The 19,007-nt window shown below is 42.7% G+C and overlaps 1 protein-coding gene across 1 annotated transcript in view; it reads left to right on the top strand.

The window, feature by feature from the left end:
* The first annotated feature begins 1,073 nt into the window (after positions 1-1,073).
* Positions 1,074-19,007, top strand: part of BRSK2 (BR serine/threonine kinase 2) — a 900,270-nt gene continuing 882,336 nt past the window's right edge. The window contains 1 exon segment of the mRNA XM_030202457.1: positions 1,074-1,179. Within this exon segment, the coding sequence (XP_030058317.1) occupies positions 1,086-1,179 (94 nt within the window). The 5' untranslated portion in view covers positions 1,074-1,085.

The raw sequence follows: 19,007 nt of genomic DNA, 5'->3' as shown, positions 1-19,007 counted from the left end.
GCCTCTGAGTCTTCTCTAGTTCCTGCTCCTTCATCATGTGCCATAAAAGAAAATAGCATGAATAGCTCCCTCCCTAGTGACACCGCAGCACATCCCCCATTATTCTTCTTGCTGCTGAGTACAAAAAGGATATTTGCTAATGACTGGGATTTTAAAGTCGGTTTACTAGAAAAACTGTTTAAAAATCTAATTACAACACTGCTTCTTTAAGAGATACAAACATAAACATATCAATGAAATTTGTCCATTCCAGATCTACACAAAATATACATAACTAATTAGAATTGTTCTAAGTGCATTTCTGAAATACGTAGCATTACTAATTCTCTAAAAAAAAGCTATTCACTTATAAACCAGGGAATGCAATGAATAAAGCATGACCTCCTCCTCCTCTTCAAAACGACCCCACAGTATTCAGATGAGACGACAGGCAGGAGACCTTAAAAGAGTCGAGCCTAGTGCCGAAGATGCGCCCTAGGGCCAGCCAAGCACCAGCTGCCCACCACCCATCACTCCGCCCCTGCACCTGAAACCCGGATTACAGAGAATTCTGAGGCAAAGACCTGCTCCGGCCAATCAGAGAACAAGCTCTAGGGACCAATCAGGGTGAAGAAAGAGGGGGGTTCTGTCCAGCGGCGAATCAGAAGATTGCTTACATCACGACTTCAGGGACCGGCTTGCATCTGTCCTGGTAGGAAAGTGGGAGAGGAAAAGAAATAGCACCTCCTCGCGCTGGTTGCGCTGTTCCAGAGCGCGAGACAGCTGCGCTCAAGCAGCATGCTCTCCCCGACTTAGAGCTTGCTTATATTTTCTTTTCTTTTTCTATTTTTTTTTTAGTTTAAACATTTTCCACCTTAAAAAAAATTTTTTTTTTACCCCAAACTAACAGTGGTGGAAGGGAAACCCACAGGGATTGTATGTGAGAGAGGGAGAACACTGCTTGCCTAGGAGCTGCAAAGTGGGATTAATACGGCTGCACTGAAATAACGGGCGAGAGACTGTGAGCAGCAGCCGGCTGTTGAAGAGAATAATTTCCAAAGAAGCAACAACAGCAAACAAAAAAAAAAAAAAGGGGGGGAATAGCCATGAGTTCGACAGGGAAAGAAGGCAGTGGAGCACAACACGCGCAGTACGTGGGACCCTACCGGCTGGAGAAGACCCTGGGCAAAGGGCAGACAGGTGGGTTCCGGCAGCACCTACGCGGCCGGGTTGGTGTATCCTCTTCTGGAAAAGCTTGGCTGTATCTGTGTGCGCTTTTTTCTGCTACCAGGGGTGTGTGATTTTAACACAGAAAAGTGCATGTCAGGGAAGGGTTCTTTGCTGCTGGGATTGATGTCATATCATCATTTTGTATCTGGTTTTATTGTGTATGGCTGTTATGTTTCCGCCCCTGATCATTATTGCTGAGCATCATTGAATAAATAGAGGAGGAGGTTGTGGATGTCGCCCAGGGAACAAACTTCCCAGTGGTTATATTGTATGACATCATGACTGTAGAGAGGGTGCAGGCTTCAGGATGCAACCCTAACTGGTGGGCGCTGGGGGAAGAGAAGGATATAATGAGATTGCAGTCTTCACAGTGTGTGTGTTTTTAAGTAAACGTGCACTCATGAATTGGCTGGGTAGCGTTGAATAAAATAACGGTCAGCTTGGTTGTTTAAAATAATTCAGCAAGAGGGTGGCATCTGCAGACTTTAGGATCTGAGCAATGGGTGAAAAATGTTTTAAGGTAAAAGCAGTTTATGTGTCTTGGAAAGGGGTAGGTGGTATTGGAGAGCAGGTGGTCTGTCCAGTGTGATGTAATTAGATTCGTCAAATGTATTCAGGATTTCGGCTCATTGGTGAGTTGAATGGGAAACCCTGTTCAGAGGCAGGGGAGGGAGGGAGAGAGAGAGAGATATTATGGAGGTGTTTTCTGACTGAAAAAAATCGTTGCCTTCCCCCCCTTTCTTTCTGATAGTAACAGGTGCACTAAACTAGGAATCTTCATAAAGACACAGAGATAGTCATTCATGTATGTCACTTGTATATTTAAGGATTATGTTTAAAAAAAAATCCTAATTAGCCAAAGATTTTTTTCCACCCCATAATCCTTATTTGCAGGTGAGATGTGGCATTGTGTGTTAAGAAAAAAGCCGTGGCTTGGCCCGTCTGTTGTGTGAAGCTTTTAATAGGCGTTTCCATCCCCAGCTGCTGCTTTTTGTGTGTGTGTCTATCCTGTGTGGCAGCAGCAGTAGCAGCAGCATCTCTGCAGTCTTGCAGTTTCTTAGAGACCGAGTCCAAATCCAGATCATTCTGTGCTAGGAGTACTGCTCTCAATTGAGATTGTGATATAGGCGTATGGCAGGCAGCGTTCTGCGTTTTCTCCAGACCTGCTGCTTTCCCCATTTTGTGATTACTATTAGAATTCTATGTGACCTGCGCTTACAGAGCCGCGTACCTTATCATAGAATTCTAAGCGGGGGGGGGGGGGGGGGGGGGGGGGGGGGGTAGCACAGTTCTGCAGTGTGAAGGTGCCTATCAACATTTGACTTGCAAATTCAAGTAGTCCATATCGTTGTTATAAAATTTTTTTACTGGAAGTGATTATGGCAGCATATGTTTAATCACACGTGTCAGCTTTGCGGGTTCTGATCTAGTACAAAAATAAGCGACCTCTTTAACTCTAGTGAGACACTGCAGAGCTTACATTCTTTTTTTTAAGGACCTAGTGAAATGGATACTGAAGGAGATTAGTTGTTTTGGATCCTCCCTATAAGGCTTGCTCTGGTATATTTGTACTTTGGCTCTTTATTAATTCCACAATGACATCATTTTACTGTGGGTCTGTTGCCCACTTTGAGAGAAAACAATACATAGGCCCCGACTATACATGTCTTCTGGCTCGCAAAAACAGCCTCCAATGGAGATGTAAGTGTAGAATGCAATGTTGTCATTTGTGAAGAGAACTGCATATCTGTGAATAATTGTACTTTATTAGCATAGCAAGTGTAATGGCAGTAACCTTGTAGCTAGGAGAGGCATATCAATAATACTGCAGTTGGAAAGGCTTATCTGTGGCTTCAGAGGGGTTCCTCCCCCCCCCCCTTGCTAATCTTCCTGTCTTTTGTTGCATGATTAGAGAGTTTGTGAATGAAGGAAAGAATGTGTTCATGTAGATCTATAGCTAAATTGGTGTAGTGGAAGAAATCTGCATGCTCATTTCATCAGTGAAACAAATTAAAGCAGGGAAATGCTACACAATGTGGTGTTCACATGAGGTGCCTGGTTTAGGGATAGTTAATGTTAGTACCTGCCTCTCCTGTTTCTCAGTGAAGGATGGAGGCCTGTTTCTCTTGTTCCTCTTTACTTTGGATGAATTGTGAGTGCAAAAACTTATTGAGGGTTATTCTCTAAGGTACAGTTGTAGCTTCTAATTTTTTTTCCCCCGCTTCCCCTCCCTCTTCCCCAGTCCTGGCTTTTTTTTAATGCACTAATTGAGTTTATAGGCTGTAGTTCTGTGTGGTTGGGCTGTGCAGGAAAGCTTTTTGCCCTCACTCTAATCTTGCTTGTACATTTTGGTGCTTAACTTGCAAAATTGTGCATGCAGGTTAGAGATTAGTGCTAATTTTGCAAGCAAGTTAATTGGAAAATCAGGTGTTAACAATATATAATTGCTAAAAATTCAGTCCGTTTTCTCCTTCTGGTTGTTCTTTTTTGTCCTTTATGTCCTGGTTATATCACACCTAGACTACTGTAAGTCTCATCTTGCTGGCCTACCTCTTTACTCCATTAAATGCTTACAGTTAGTGCAATCTACTGCAGTTAAACTTCTTTATTCTGCCCATTACTTTGATCATGTCATAACACTTTTGCAGTCTGAACATTGGCTCCCAATCTCTGCACGTATTAAATTCAAAATACTTCTTATGGTCTATAAATCAAGATCCCTCTCTTTGCCCCTCTATCTCAATAGACTGCTTATCCCATACTCTCTCCTCCATTGCCTTGGGTCTGCTGACAACAATCTTCTTACATTACCGCCATCGTTCCTCATCCACCTGGACAACACCCTGACGCTGCCTTTAGTTACCTGGGCCCATGTTTCTGGAATGACCTCCCTTACCATGTCTATGACGAACCCATCATTTCTACTTTTAGACAGGGTTTAAAGACTCATTTCTTTGTTGCCTTCTACTCAGTTGTACCATAGTTTCCCTGTGTGCTTGCTTTTTTTCTGCTTGGTCTCCCCATTTCCCCCCTCCTGACCCCGCCTCCCCTTACTTCTGTTTATCTCCTTTCTCTCTTTTCACATTTTCTTTTTTTTTTTTTTTTTTAATTTGTAAACCACTTTGAAGCCTGTGCCAGGCCCCCTGCGGTATATGACGTTTGTGTAAATAAATAAGTTAATTAGCATTAATGTGTACTTATGCAGGTAACTTAGTTGCTATTTTAGAAACTTCATGTGCAAAAGCTTTAGAGGGGCATTTTCAATACAACGTCTAAGCCTGATCTTTGATGTTTTGCTAGAAACATCCAGAAATCGAGTGGTGAACATAGCCGTTTTCGAACCTGAAAAATGTCTGTGTTTTTGGTTCGAAAATCACCTTCTTCCTAGACATTTTCTGTTGGGACCATTTTGGAAAATAAAACACCCAAAAAACAGCCATTGGGATGTTTGGGGTCCATCATTTAATAGACTGGCCACACAGACATCCAAGCAGAGCAGTGGGTCACCCTAGGGAACACTGCATTGCACTTCACATAAAAGGTCCCAAATACACATCTCGCCATAACCCAATTATATTGTATGGAGAGCCCTCCAGGAGCAGAAAAGTACCTACTGTACACCACAATAGCACTCAAGCTTTCAGGTGTCACTCAAATGTAGGTACAGTAGATATTTAGTGTATTTTGGAGGTCTTACACATTGTACCACAAGAGTACCAGTTACAGTGGGATATGGGCCTTGGTCCCTTCTCTACAGTCTACTAGGTTACTCTTGGGACCTGCCTGCTGCTGCTGCTTTAACAAGAATGGCCATCATATCTGAAGCTGTCGTAGAGCCTGGTATGTTCTATATCTGTTGCATCTTAAGGGGGTGGGAGGGGGTCTGTGACCACTGGAGGAGTAATGGGTTGTTATAGCTTATTCCTTCATTAGTCATTTGGTCATTTAGGGCACCTTTTGGACACTTAGGGCCCTTTTCACAAAGCGGCGGTAAGCCCAACGCAGACCTTCCGCTCACTAAACAGGAAGTACCACCGGGCTACCACAGCAGCAGCCTGGCACTATTTCCCACCCCCGGTGCATCGTCATATCCAGGCTACAAAAAAATATTTAGTTTTGTAGTGCCGGGGTGTATCCGGCGGTAATTGGGCAGTGCCGTGCACTGCCTGGATACTGCCGGGTTAGCGCAGGAGCCCTTACCGCCCCGCCACCTCAGTGGGTGATGTTAAGGGCGCCCCCCCCCCAAATGGTCATGCAGCAAGTGCTTTACTTGCCGCACGTCCATTTTCTGCAGGAAAGACTATCCTTTTACTCACTGCTGTAAAAGGGGGCCTCTGCGCACGTCAAAAACATGCGCCAAAGCCAGTGCAGGCCCCCTTTTGCTGTAGCTTGATAAAAGGGGCCCTTAGTTGCGATTTGAAACTGGTCTTTTTAATTTTGTTCCGTTATTGCAGAAAAACACCTATCTTTTGGTGTTGCCCATGACCCGTCCAAAATATATCCCCAACATGCCCCCTTGAAATTTGGATGAACTGTAGAGTAAAACGTCTAAAATCGGGGTGTTGAAGTTCGCAACTTGGACTTTTTTTTTTTTTTTTTAGAAAAACATCCTCGGAGCAAAAAAAAAAAAACACTTTGGTATATTCTATAAACTATACCTAAAGTTAGGCGCAGTTTATAGAATATGCCTAGGGCCCGTTTGCTTAACAAAATCTAGTCACGGGAATTTATGCCAAGTCAAACTTGGTCACTAAGCTAGGCGTGGAGCATGTGTTTTCTATAACAGCACACATAATTCATAGAGATGCCCATGGCCACACCCTCTTTTCAGCAGCGCGCATTAGAATTTACGTGGATCACTTTATAGAATACGTTTAGCAAGTTGTGCGCATAAATTCTAATTAAAGCCAATTAGTGTCAGTTGCTTGTTAATTGGCAATTAGTGCTGTTTGGCTTCAGATAATTAAGTTTCACGTGCAGTACAGAATATGACCTGAATTGTGTGCGCAACTAAGTTGCACTATATAGAATCTGGGGGATAGTGTGTAACTGCAGGGGAGTATGCGTGTGGCAGGGGCAAGGGGCGTGACCGGCGCTTATGGGCTAAGAGTCTAGAATATTGTCAGTTACTTGTGGAGCTCCAACATTTAGGGCCTCTTTCACTAAACCACACTAGTGATTCCTGGCATGCCAATGCCGACAAAGCCCATTCACTTTGAATGGGCTTTGGCATTGCCGTGCAGGAACCGCCAGCGCGGTTTGGTAAAAGAGGCCCTTAGTGAGAAAAGTATGGTGTTTAGTGGAACGTGGCCACTGAACACCTGCCTAACCCATTCCCAAAGGACAGGTTAGCAATCTGGTGGTGTTTGCAGCTATGTATCCTGCTCCATTTCAAGTTTATTAGGGGCTTATACCCCGCCCCTCAAATAATATCTGAGCGACTTACAATAAAATGTTAAAGGAAGGAGTGTGTTGACAAGACAAACTGTGAGGATGGGAGGAGAAATACAATAATAGTAAATGAAAAGCTGTTTCCAGTGATGACTTTAATGGCTGTGTTTTGTATTAGTTGCAGACAGCGGAGATCCATAATACGTAGTCATTTATATAGAGAATTGCAGTAATCGAGTTGACTGATTACCAATGAATGTACCAAAATGTTAACAGCAGTCGGATGTAAGAGAGGTTTAATGGAATGGTTTAATGCGAAGTTTAAAAAAAAACCCAAAACGTTTAACTACTGCAGAGATTTGAGGAACAAAGGAAAGGTCTGATTCCCCAAATCCAAGCAACCTTCAAGAGCTGCTTCTACTATTTGCAACAGCTACGCTGCCTCTCTCCTTACCATCGAGAAGGTAAATCTTATCCCTGTTGTGCATGCCATGATAACATCAAGACTGGCTTACTGCAATGCACTATACAATGGTCTGATTACAAAAGGTCTGCACCTGATTCAGAATGCACCAGCAAGATTCATAGAAGGTTGCAAGCGACGTGACCACACCACACCATTTTTGCAAAAACTTCATTGGCTACTAATACAGGGCTAAATTACATTTCCTTAAAGGAAATGGCCCTGAGTACGTGAAGAATAGGATGATCCTCTACACACTGCCAAGGACACTAAGGTTCTCTCAAGGACTATCACTAACCCCACCCTCCTCCAAAAGACATTACAGGATGTGATACTTGCAAGCCAGCCTTTTCCAGAGTAGCCCTCACACTCTGGAATGCACTGCCTCAAAGGCTTTGCTTAACACACGACTATCTCTACTTCACAAAGCAGGTGAATGCATGGCTCTTCAACCAGGCCTTTAATGGAAGAAGTAACTTTTCTAATTAGTCTCACTCACACACATAAGGAGTGACATGGGCTGCACATACTGCAGCAGGACATGCTTATCCACTTCTAGCTGAGATAATATTTAACCATCTCTCTGACCTCATGTCCAACTTTGTTTAAATTAGTCACCTTACTTTCTAACTCCTTATTCTGTTACCTATTTATGGGCTCCTTTTACTAAGCGACGGTAAGCCCAATGCGGTCATACCGCCAGGCTACCGCAGCAGCCCAGCAGTACTTCCCACCCCTAACGCGTCGTCATTTCTGGCGCTACAAAAATTTATTTGTTTTTGTAGTGCCGGACTGTACTCAGCAGTAATCACTGCCCGGTTAGTGTGGAAACCCTTACTACCGGTAATCAGGCAGTGCTGCGCGCTGCCCGGTTACCACCGGGTTAGCACGGGAGCCCTTCCCGCCACCTCAGTGGCCATGCAGCAAGTGCTTTACTTGCAACCCGGCCATTTCCTACAGGAAAGCAAGACCTTCCCTTTTGCCAGCTGTGGTAAAAGGGGGCCTTGGCGCATGTGTAAAACATGCGCCGACACCAGCTTGGTAAAAGGGGCCCTATATGCTCCATCTTTGCTTTACCCTTCACTGTCAATTAAAATGTCCTCTGGGTGTGATTTGTGTTGGTCATGTAAAAACAATATTGGAACTCTTGTGCATTTATTGTTGGAATGTCCTCATCTTGTACTATTTTGGTCAGATGTCTGGGATAAATTGAAAGAGATTTTTGTATTTCAGGAATCTTTTTCGCCTAAGTATGTGATATGGAAATCTGCTTGTATCTCATTTCTCTTTACAGAAAATAAGTTGTTGTTTGACTTTCTGGTCTCAGTTGCATTGAAATTGATCATCACACACTGGAAAGACAACTCTCAAGTAAATGTGGTGGTATGGTAGAATTGGATTCTGCTATACAAAAAGTATGAACAGTCTGCAGTAATTTCAATGCTTGGTCCAAAGCCTGTTTCTCAAAATTGGAAATCTTTGGACCTTTTTCTTTCAACTACGGTCTAACTTTGTGACTTGAACTCAGCTTTGTGTATTTTGTTGTGTATTTTCTTATGTGTTTTGATTTGATGTAACTTAAAAAATCTATTAGGAATTTTTTTGACATTGTAAGTACTATATTATGCCATACTTTGTATTGTTAGTTGAATATTTTTACCACTGTAATTGCTTATTGCTCATATTCTTAATGTGCACCACCTTGAGTGAATTCCTTCAAAAAGGCGGTAAATAAATTCTAATATGACATCCTGTACTAGGGGGACTGAGATGGAATATAACTGGATAAGAATATCTAATGAGGAAGCAGGCTGATTTGAGAAGAGGAGGAGCTTTGATTTGTCAGGATTTAATACAAGTTTATTATCTGTGAACTATTTGGCTACCACTACCCTGCTCCACATAGACTCAGAATTTTTCTTCATCAGGACCTATATTCTTAAGTGTGCTTATCCTTTTTTAGATGGAGAATTGTGAAACCCTCTTTAGAAAACAAAATCAGTGTGTCTTCTAGTGCATAAAAACTTGTCTTTACTAGCAGCTGATGAGATACATGGTGGTTCTGGCTTGGTTTATTATTGTGAACATAATATAGTAAGACATCTGAATGAAGAATTTAAAAACCATAAAGCACTAAAGGGGCTAATGCAGTAAATTTGTGTTAAGCTCTGTGCTAAAACTCGGTGTACAGTTTTCTAATGAATTATTATTTATTGATTAATTGCATTAACCTTGCAAGTTTTTATTGAGTGACTTGCAGCATAAACTTAGTCAGTGGCATAGTAGCCTAATGGTTAATGCAGTGAGCTGAGATCCTGAAGAACTGGTTTCAATTCCCATTGCAGCTCCTTGTGACCTTGGGCAAGGCACTTAATGCTTCATTGCCCAAGATACAAACCTTAGATTGTAAGCCCTCTAGTGATAAAGTACCTGCATCTAATGCGTGCAACACTGCCTTCATTTAGTAGCGCTATAGAAGCAGCCCTAGTATTTAGTGGCTCATTGGTCTAGGGGTATGAGTCTCGCTTAGGATACAAGAGGTCTTGGGTTCAATTCCCAGATGAGCCCTCTTCTCTCCCTGTCTGTCCTGGGGAGAGCTGGGTAGAAGGTTGTTATTAATTGAGCTTTTAGTCTGCTATTGAGATAGACATGGAAGAAGCCACTGCTTGGTCTGGGATTGGTAGCATGGAATGTTGCTACTATGTGGGTTTCTGTCAGGCACTTGTGACCTGGGTTGGCCACTGTTGGAAGCAGGATACTGGGCTAGATGGACCATTAATCTTAAATTAATCTGTTAGCCACATTGAACCGACCATTAACTTGGAAAATGTGGGGTACAAATGACAAAAATAAATAAATAAATAAATAAATGGATTGATTGATTTGACCCAGTATGGCTATTCTTATGTTCTTGTAGTGATAGCAATGCAACAACTTTTCATCGTTTTGTGGAAGAGCGTTTGAGATATGTGGCTTTTAGCTTAGCTCATAGCAACACAGAGGGAGGCTGTGGGGAAATTTTGAAAGTTGGAAATCATATATTGATTGGGTGAGGCAGTCTAGGAGAAGGAGCGATAAGAGGAGTAGGAAATAAATCACCGGGGGGGGGGGGGGGGGGGGAGGTGGAGGCGGGGTTCTGTGTTCTCTAGCTAATGCAAAAATAGTGTGTAAAATGGGCCTAGTACAAAAAATGTGCATATGCTTCCAGAGTGCTCTTCCATGTTACAGCACATTAGTCTGTGCTAGTGTCAACTAGAGGTGTTATGCAAGACCTTCAGTTCAGTGTTTCCCAAGTCCAGTCCTGGAATACCCCTTGCCAGTCAGCTTTTCAGGATATCTACAATGAATATGGAAGAACTTGATTTGCATACACTGCCTCCATTATATGTAAATCTATTTCATGCATATTCATTGCGGACCATACTTGGGGAAACACTGCTCCGGCTGATACTAGCATAAACCCAGAACCTGATATTTCCAACTGCAGCAACTCCTTTGTTCCCTCTGGATGCACACAACACCCCTTGACAACCACCCCCCCCCCCCCCTAAAATTGTGGCGGCACACCACAAGTGGCCCATGGCTCACTCCCTCCAACCCAGCTTACAAGTTAGGAGCTAGGATTGATGCTTGCTTGCTCCTCCTCCATGCCACCACCTTGCAAAATGACGGTACCTGACTCCATTTTATGTTTACTCATTCCTCCTATTGACAACCTGTGGGCTGCTGCCACCACCATTGTTTTGGGTGGGGAGGGGAGCACGAGTAGGCATGCACCATCATTTGGGGGATTGTGAGGTTAAGGGTATCTACTTTGGTCAGTTAAGGTGAAGTACTGCGCTAAATCCCAGATCACCCTTCTGCATCCTTTTGCCAGCCTTGAGCTGGCATAAAAATCAGCCCTGCAAAAGGCATAAAAACTGCTAGATCTTGGCACAGGGTTAAAAAAAATTTTTTAACTTCAAGGAGCAGTTTCTTAATCGGTAGTTTGCATGTGTTCTGTTCCTCAGCACAGCGATTTGTATGCTGATTTCCCCCATGCTAATCTTTTTCCTGCATCAGAGAGTAGGGTTATCATAGGAATATCCAGCATAAACTATTGCACTTATAGGTAGCACAGCTTGCTGCACCAGTTCCTACCTTTTAATGGAGGCTAATGTTAATCAAGCTTCATCTTTGCACGTTAGACCAACATATAAATTAAAACTTTATTTTATTTGTATAGATCTTTCATTCCAAAAAGATACTTGAGGTGGATTTACAAAACAATACATAAATACATTAAAATATACGCTGAAAGCAAACTTAGAGCTCTGTTTACTAAGCCACGCTCGCTAACAGTAGAGACACCCATAGGAATATATGGGTGTCTCTTGCATTAGTGAGCATTAATTTTTAGTGTGCGCTAAAAACACTAGCCCGCCTTAGTAAACAGGACCCTCGGACCACAAAATAGGTAATAGTATCAAATTGTAAAATACAAGGAACTTAACCATCCTGAAAAAATATACCAAAAACAATAAATACTTACATAAAAACTACAGTAAATTTAGGGGCTCTTTTACTGAGGGGCTTTAAGCCCTTAAAGTGAGGTTAGCGCATGGGAACGGGCTGCCTCAGATTTGTGTGTTGCACATGCTAACCAGTGTATTAGCTATTTTAAAGATTATTTTTCAGAAGGTGTGTGTTGTGGGTGGATAATGGGTGTTCCGTGTTATCCAGCAAGCGCATTATGATTAGCTTGCACTAACTGGATAATGCACAGTTAACATGGGAGCACCTAGCGCTCCTAGATAGGAAGTGTTAAATATTCCCATTTTAACTCTATGCAGGTGTCATGTACTAATGACATTTAGGTCCTCTTACTAAACTGAACTAGCGATTAAACCGCACTAGCGATTCCCAGTGTGGACAACATTAGCACGTTGCCTGGAATGAAATATTTTACCTCCCACCCCCCCACACACACACAGGTGCTGTTTTAAATCTGGGCATAATATGTGGGAAAGTCTCACATTAAAATGCATTAAGCCCATAATTTACTGCACTTTATTAAAAGACCTCTAAAATAACAAAATATAAGATACAGAATAGGATATTAAACACGTTCAATAAATCCAGTTTGAACCAAAGAATATTAAACTATAAAACGTGATTGAAATCAAAAGGCCTACCAATAGACTTAAAATAAGGTTCACTCTGCAAATGGAAAATGGAAATTGCATAAAAGCATAAGATTATTTCTTATACTTAATTAAAAAAGATTTGAGTAGCACCCCGGACAACTATGAAACAAAAGTTCTAGAATGGCCTGGCACAAGCAGGCAGAATTAATTTTTGCACAGGGATGTCTATTACTAGAGGCACAATTGAAAAGCCTAGATTTCTCTTCCTGAAAGAGAAACTTTGCCAGCATGGGACACCGATGTTTACTTCTTTTAAAAATTTTAAATAAGTCCTTTTTACTATTTGGCTTGTTCTTCTATTCCTGCCCTTAAATTTGTTTACATTTTTGTCAACAGGGGAGGCATCCTGGCATTGCTGTCTGCTGTGTATTTTAGGAGAAAGCTGTGTATGGATTACAACTCTTTGTTAAACAGCCAGAGACTAAATGGGGGGGGGGAGGGAGGAGGCATGGCTGGGCAGCCAAAAAAGACTTTTTAACTAATTATGGATGACGGAAAAATCCACAACAGAACGGACACCTTCAGAGAGGAGATGAGAGGTAATTAATACATTTGGGAGTGAACAAACACTTGGCAGTTGCACAAACCTCTATTTTTTTTTTTTTTTTGCACAGGAATTTGAGGTAGTTGGAGGATGAAGAACAGAGGAAAAGACCTTAGGTTAGTTGTTCCCAAAGTGTGTATGGAGACCCCGCTAGGGTCACAGAAATAGGGTTGCTCCCCCCTCCCTCTGGACCTTTAAGTTTCAAGTTTATTTTAGTTTACTTATCCGCCTGCTGGACAAACCATGTAGACAGCTTACAATATAATCAAATATAAAGAAAGCAGTAGTGCATACAAGCAGACAATAGAGAATGAGGTAAGAAGTCAGAAAATCCATATGATTAAGGAAAAGAAAGAGGGGGAGGAAAAAAACATTAGGTATGCTCCTGTTCTTTCAAAGCGTAATGGGACACTCTGCTAAAGAAGAAAATTAACGAAATTGAGGTCAGATTTAAGGGTTAATAGAGAAGTCTGATTCCTTAAAGAAACAGGTAGGAGGTTTCATGTGCAAGGTCCCTGTATGGAGAAAATGGAGGCATGAGTGTGTTCATGTTGAAGCTGTAAGATGGAACAGTGATCAAATTTTGGTCAAGAGCAGAGGGGGTGGAAGTGGGTATGGGGAAGGAGTAGACTGTAGAGGGGTTCTTTTGAGGCTAGAATTTTATACACTATAAGTAAGTTTATATGTGATGTGGTGAGACACGGGAAGCCAATGGGAATTCTTCAAAAGTGGAGTGATGTGATCAAATTTCTTCATATTGTGTGTTAATCAAACAGCAGTATTTTGGACGAGTTGTAGACAATGTAGATCTTTAGGTCGAAGGCCTTTATAGAGACAGTTACAATAATCGATTTGAAATATGACTCGTGAATGTGCCAAAATTGTCAGAGCAGAATGATAAAAGTGACTGAACGCATTAGTCGTGTCCTATGCTAGTGGAGACTCTCACCATGGGACCTGTGAGTTAATAAACATTCACAGGCCCTTCCCTCTGCTATGTGGGTTTCCTGTTAGACTGGAGATCCATAATTGCATGCTGGCTCTACTGCTGTTACCACTGGTTCTACTGCTGGCTGCCACTGTTTTCATGCTTTGGATAAGTGGAGGGAGTTGAGGAGAGGGGAGAGGAAGTTAATCTTCATTATTGTCAGTGGTCATATCAGATAAAAGTTTGGGAAGCACTGCCATGGTGTCGGATCTCAAGGTAGTAAAACCATGTGGTAAGGTGTAGCCAGAGTCAGAAGGATGCTGAGGTACAGAGCTTCTGATGACTTGTTGCAGATGTTTCAATATCAACCATGTGTATAACTTACAAGAGACCTACATATTAAAGAAGCATTTAAATAGATATTATAAAATGGTGTTTTATGTTTGTTTCTTCTGTGTCTTGTTAATATAGGTGGTTCTTCTTGTGGAAGGTGAAGGATCTAGGAAGAGAGAAGGGGGATTAGAGAACATAGGTATTGAGGGGAACAGTGCTTCTGTAGATAAAAAGAAAGTGGAGCTGGGGTGGGTACAGGGCAAAGGCAACAGAAGAGGGACCGAGGGTCCCATGCAAAAAGCCTTGTAATAGAGCCAAAGAATGTCATAAAAGCAGTTAGCTTGGCGGGTTTTAAAAAAAGTTTGGATAATTTCCTAAAAGAAAATTCCATAAGCCATTATTAAGATGGACTTGGGGCAAACCCACTGCTTATTTCTAGGATAAGCAGCATAAAATGCATGTACTGTTTTGGAATCTTGTAATATAGATTGGCCACTGTTGGAAACAAAATGCTGGGCTTGATGGACCTTCAGTCTGTCCCAGTATGGCAACACTTATTTTCTTATTAGTGTTACAAAAATACCATTCCATGCTATAATCAGTGAGTTTGCAGGATTAAAATTATGGCTCATTGCTAAATATAATCTTTCCTGTTGGTGCCTGATCAGTGATTGGCTCAGTCAAGGACAGGCAGTGTAACACTTGTTTATTCGTTCAATAAAAACAAATTAAATAACATTGTCTTTACTACCACCACTGGCTCTGTTTGACCTGGCCCTTTCTTTCCCATAGAAAATCCATGAGGACTAGTTGGTTCTGTGGCAAGGGTACAATTTTTATGGAAATGCTGCTTCTCGCATTTCAAAAGTGCCATGATGCTAGCAGCAGCAAAGGGGTTTAAAAGAGCAGAGGTAGGAACAAAGGAACAAGCTCCTGCCATTGAAAGGAGCAAGGCAAGCTTTTTGCTACCTGAGCCATTGCCTTAATAGTTGATCCCCTAAGCTGGTTCTGATCAATGGGTACACAGCTTAGCAAATGATTACTATATTTTGTTTTTCTTCAGACCATCAGAGGTAGACCCGAAGTCACTTATAAATCACCATAACATTATTTTTGTCATAGGTCTGAAATATTTATATATTCAAGTATTCATGCTGCCCCATTCTTCAGCTTGACACGAATCTATATAAGCTAAGTAAAAGCAGTTTATTTCATTTTCTCATGGATAATTGTGTTTAAAGATTTTGTAAGAAAGAAAGAAGAAAAAACTATAGGAAAACATCAATACTTGAGTAAATATTTGAGACCTATGACGAAAAGGGTTAGAACCCCATCACCATAGAAAAATAATGTTATGGTGATTTATAAGTGACTTTGGGTCTACCTCTAATGGTCTGAAGAAAAACAAAATACAGTAATCATTTGCTAAGCTGTGTACTTTACAATTATATTGGATTACTGATAAAACGCTATAACTAGTGGGCATTTTTTGAATGTGATCAATGGGTGACATTGAGCTGCTTGGAGTATACCTATCGGAAATGAAATTAAGCAGGGGTGCGTGTCACATAGTGTTTAGGGTTGTTAATCCCAATGCATTGACACAATTCCAACACAGGTTATATGCTGTGTTTTGCCTTTTTTCAAATAATTACATTATCAAAATATAAAGCAACATCCCAAGTTACCATATAACATAAAAATATACTGAAAATAATCAACCAGTCCCCTTGTAAGTGAATCTGTAAATGGTATAACTCACAGAAGTAAATAGCCAAGTCTTCAATCTACCTTGAAACTACTGATAATTCTCACATGACTTCAACTCCAGTGGAAAAGAATTCCATAGAGTGGGGGCCTCCCCTGTGAAGTCCTGTTTCTGATCCTAGTAAATCATACAGGGAATATTAAGTACCAAGTCTGGCTAGACATTAATGATAGACAAGGGGTACAAAGAAAGGTGCCAAAAATGAGAAAGGGGATGGGATGACTTCCTTGTGAGAAAAGGCTAAAGCGATAGGGCTCTTCAGTTTGGAGAAGAGACGTCTGAGAGGAAAGATAGATGTCTATAAAATACTGAGTGGAGTAGAATGGGTAGATGTGAATCTCTTGTTTACTGTTTCCAAAAATACTAGGACTAATAAAGCTGCTAAGTAGTAAATTTAAAACAAACCAGAGAAAATATTTCTTCACTGAGCGTGAATTAAACTCTAGAATTTGTTGCCAGAGAATGTGGTAAAACAGCTTAGCATGGTTTAAAAAAGGTTTGGATAATTTCCTGAAAAAAGTCATAAGCCATTATTAAAATACTTAGCGGATATCCACTACTTATTCTTAGGATAAGCAGCATAAAATCTGTTTTACTGTTTTCGGACCTTGCCAGATACTTGTAACCTGGATTGGCCTCTGCTGGAAACAGGATACTGGACTTGATGGTCCTTTGGTCTGTCCCAGTATGGCAATGCTTATGTTCTTATGTTAAACTTAAAGTTTATTTACAAAGGGGTAGCTTGGTTCCTCCATTTAGGTATTCCAAAAGCAGGCTAAAGATTAGACAGTGGATTTAAATTTTACCTGTATAATGGGAAGCCAATATCTACTATAATAAAACTCACCCTCAACGTTCTGAGGACACTGACGTCAGTGAAACCAAGCCCTGACTTCCTTCAAAAAGGTTCGAAGGTTCGTGGTGGTGAAGCCACCAAAATCGCTCCGGGCCCCGCCCTCAAGGGCGGAGCTATGGCAGAACAATGAAGGGGTTGGCAGGGAGGGAGGCGGGGGTGGGGGGGGTGCGAAATCGCTCCGGGCCCCGCCCTCGCGTCAAACGTCATGACGGGGGCGGAGCAATGGCAGAACAACGCAGGGCCGTGCCAACACGGTAAGCGAGGTAAGCATGGCAGGGGGGCGCTTCCCTCTGGGGGACGCTGCCGCACCATGCTCACCTCGCTCGCCCTCCCCCCAACATCCCTTTTCTTTTTTTTTCCTTTTTAAATGTACCTCCGTAGCGGTTCCGGCAGCGCAGCGTCAGTGAAGGAGGCGGCGCTCACGACGTCGCTAGCCTTCCCTTCGGTGTGTTCTGCCTTCTGACGTCAAGGAAATGATGTCAGAAGAAGGCGGAACACAGCGAAGGGAAGGCTAGCGCCGCCTCCTTCACTGACGCTGCCGCAACCACTACGGAGGTAAATTTAAAAAGAAAAAAAAAGAAAAGGGATGTTGGGGGGAGAGAAGAGGGCGGGCAGTTGAATTGAACAATGGGAGCGGGAGGGCAGGGGAGAGACGAGAGCATGGATGCGAGGGGGGGGCGGTCATGGAAGGGAGAGAGGGAAATTGCTGGAAAAGGATGAATGGAGGGGGCAGGGGACAGAGTTGCATGGATTGGGAGGGCAGGGCTCAGGGAGAGAGGGGAATTGCTGGAAAGGGATGAATGGAGGGGGCAGGGGACAGAGGAGCATGGATTGGGAGGGCAGGGCTCAGGGAGAGAGGGGAATTGCTGGAAAAGGATGAATGGAGGGGGCAGGGGACAGAGGAGCATGGATTGGGAGGGCAGGGCTCAGGGAGAGAGGGGAATTGCTAGAAAAGGATGAATGGAAGGGGCAGGGGACAGAGGAGCATGGATGGGCATGGATTGGGAGGGCAGGGCTCAGGGAGAGAGGAGAAATTGCTGGACATAGAGGGGAGGGAAGAAAGATGAAGGAGATGAAATGAGGGAAAAGGAAGAGAGGAGAAAAACTGCACATGGATGAAGAAAATAGGCAGAAATGAAGAACCAGAAATAGGACCAGAAATGAAGAAGAAAAGGAGGAAAGGAAAGAAATAAATGGAAAGGAAGCCCTGGAAACGGAGTTAAGAGGACAGATAGCAGCGGAATCAGATACTGGGCCAGCATGATCAGAAAAAGAAAGTCACCAGACAACAAAGGTAGAAAAAAATCATTTTATTTTCATTTTAGTGTTTGGAATATGTCCACTTTGAGAATTTACATCTGCTATCTTATTTTGCAATGTATAGCAATCTGTTTCTAAGAATATTGCTGACAATTCCTGTCAGTGTGGCAAGTGGTGAGCGATCATTTTCACGGGGGGTGGGGGGGTGCCGCCGCCGCCGCCAACTGATAGTCTGCGGGGGGGGGGGGGGGGGGGGGGGGCAACTGATAGTCTGCAGGGGGGCGCCAGAGACCCTAGGCACGGCCCTGGAACAACGAAGGGGTTGGGAGGGAGGGAGGGGGGTGTTGACGACGAAAACCTTGCTAGCGCCCGTTTCATTTGCTCAGAAACGGGCCTCTTTTACTAGTAAAAAAATAAATGGTGAAACTCTCTCCAGTTTTATGTTTGAGATTCTTGGTATACCACCTTTCTGTGATACAATGAAAGCGGTTTAAGTACAGGAGGCCTCTTCCCTGACTCTAGTGAGCTCACAATCTGTTTTTGTACCTGGGGAAATGGAGGGTTAAGGGATCCTTTTATTAATGTGTTAGGCTAGTGGTTCCGAAGCCTGGTCCTGGAGGCACTCCAGCTGTTGGGTTTTCAGTGTATCCACAACGAATATTCATGAGAGAGGTGTGCATACAAATCTCTCTCATGAATATTGATTGTGGATATCCTGAAAACCTGACTGGCTGGGGTGCTTTCAGGACCAGGTTTGGGAACCAGTTAGACACTAACACCAATGTTCCCTGTAAGCTAATACTGGCACTCAAAAATAGTTGGATTTTAAAAGTTGTTGCTCTCACACACACACAAAAATTGCCCACACCAGGCCACTCCTTAGAGGAAACATTGACTAGCACAGCAAAAAATGGAGTACCACAGGGCGTGCTCAGATGTCCTGCGGGAATTTTGAAATCTGTGCACGCTAAAAAATTGGATGGAGAGAGGGCATTCCTGCACTAATAATGTGCCCCCTTTGTTTACTGAACCGCATGGCAATGCTGACCCAGCCGATTCAAATGGCCTT

The sequence above is a fragment of the Microcaecilia unicolor genome, chromosome 4 (genome assembly GCF_901765095.1).
Source record: "Microcaecilia unicolor chromosome 4, aMicUni1.1, whole genome shotgun sequence".
Taxonomy (NCBI): domain Eukaryota; kingdom Metazoa; phylum Chordata; class Amphibia; order Gymnophiona; family Siphonopidae; genus Microcaecilia; species Microcaecilia unicolor.
Note: the sequence above shows the minus strand (reverse complement) of the source record. Positions and strands in the feature narration are given on the sequence as shown.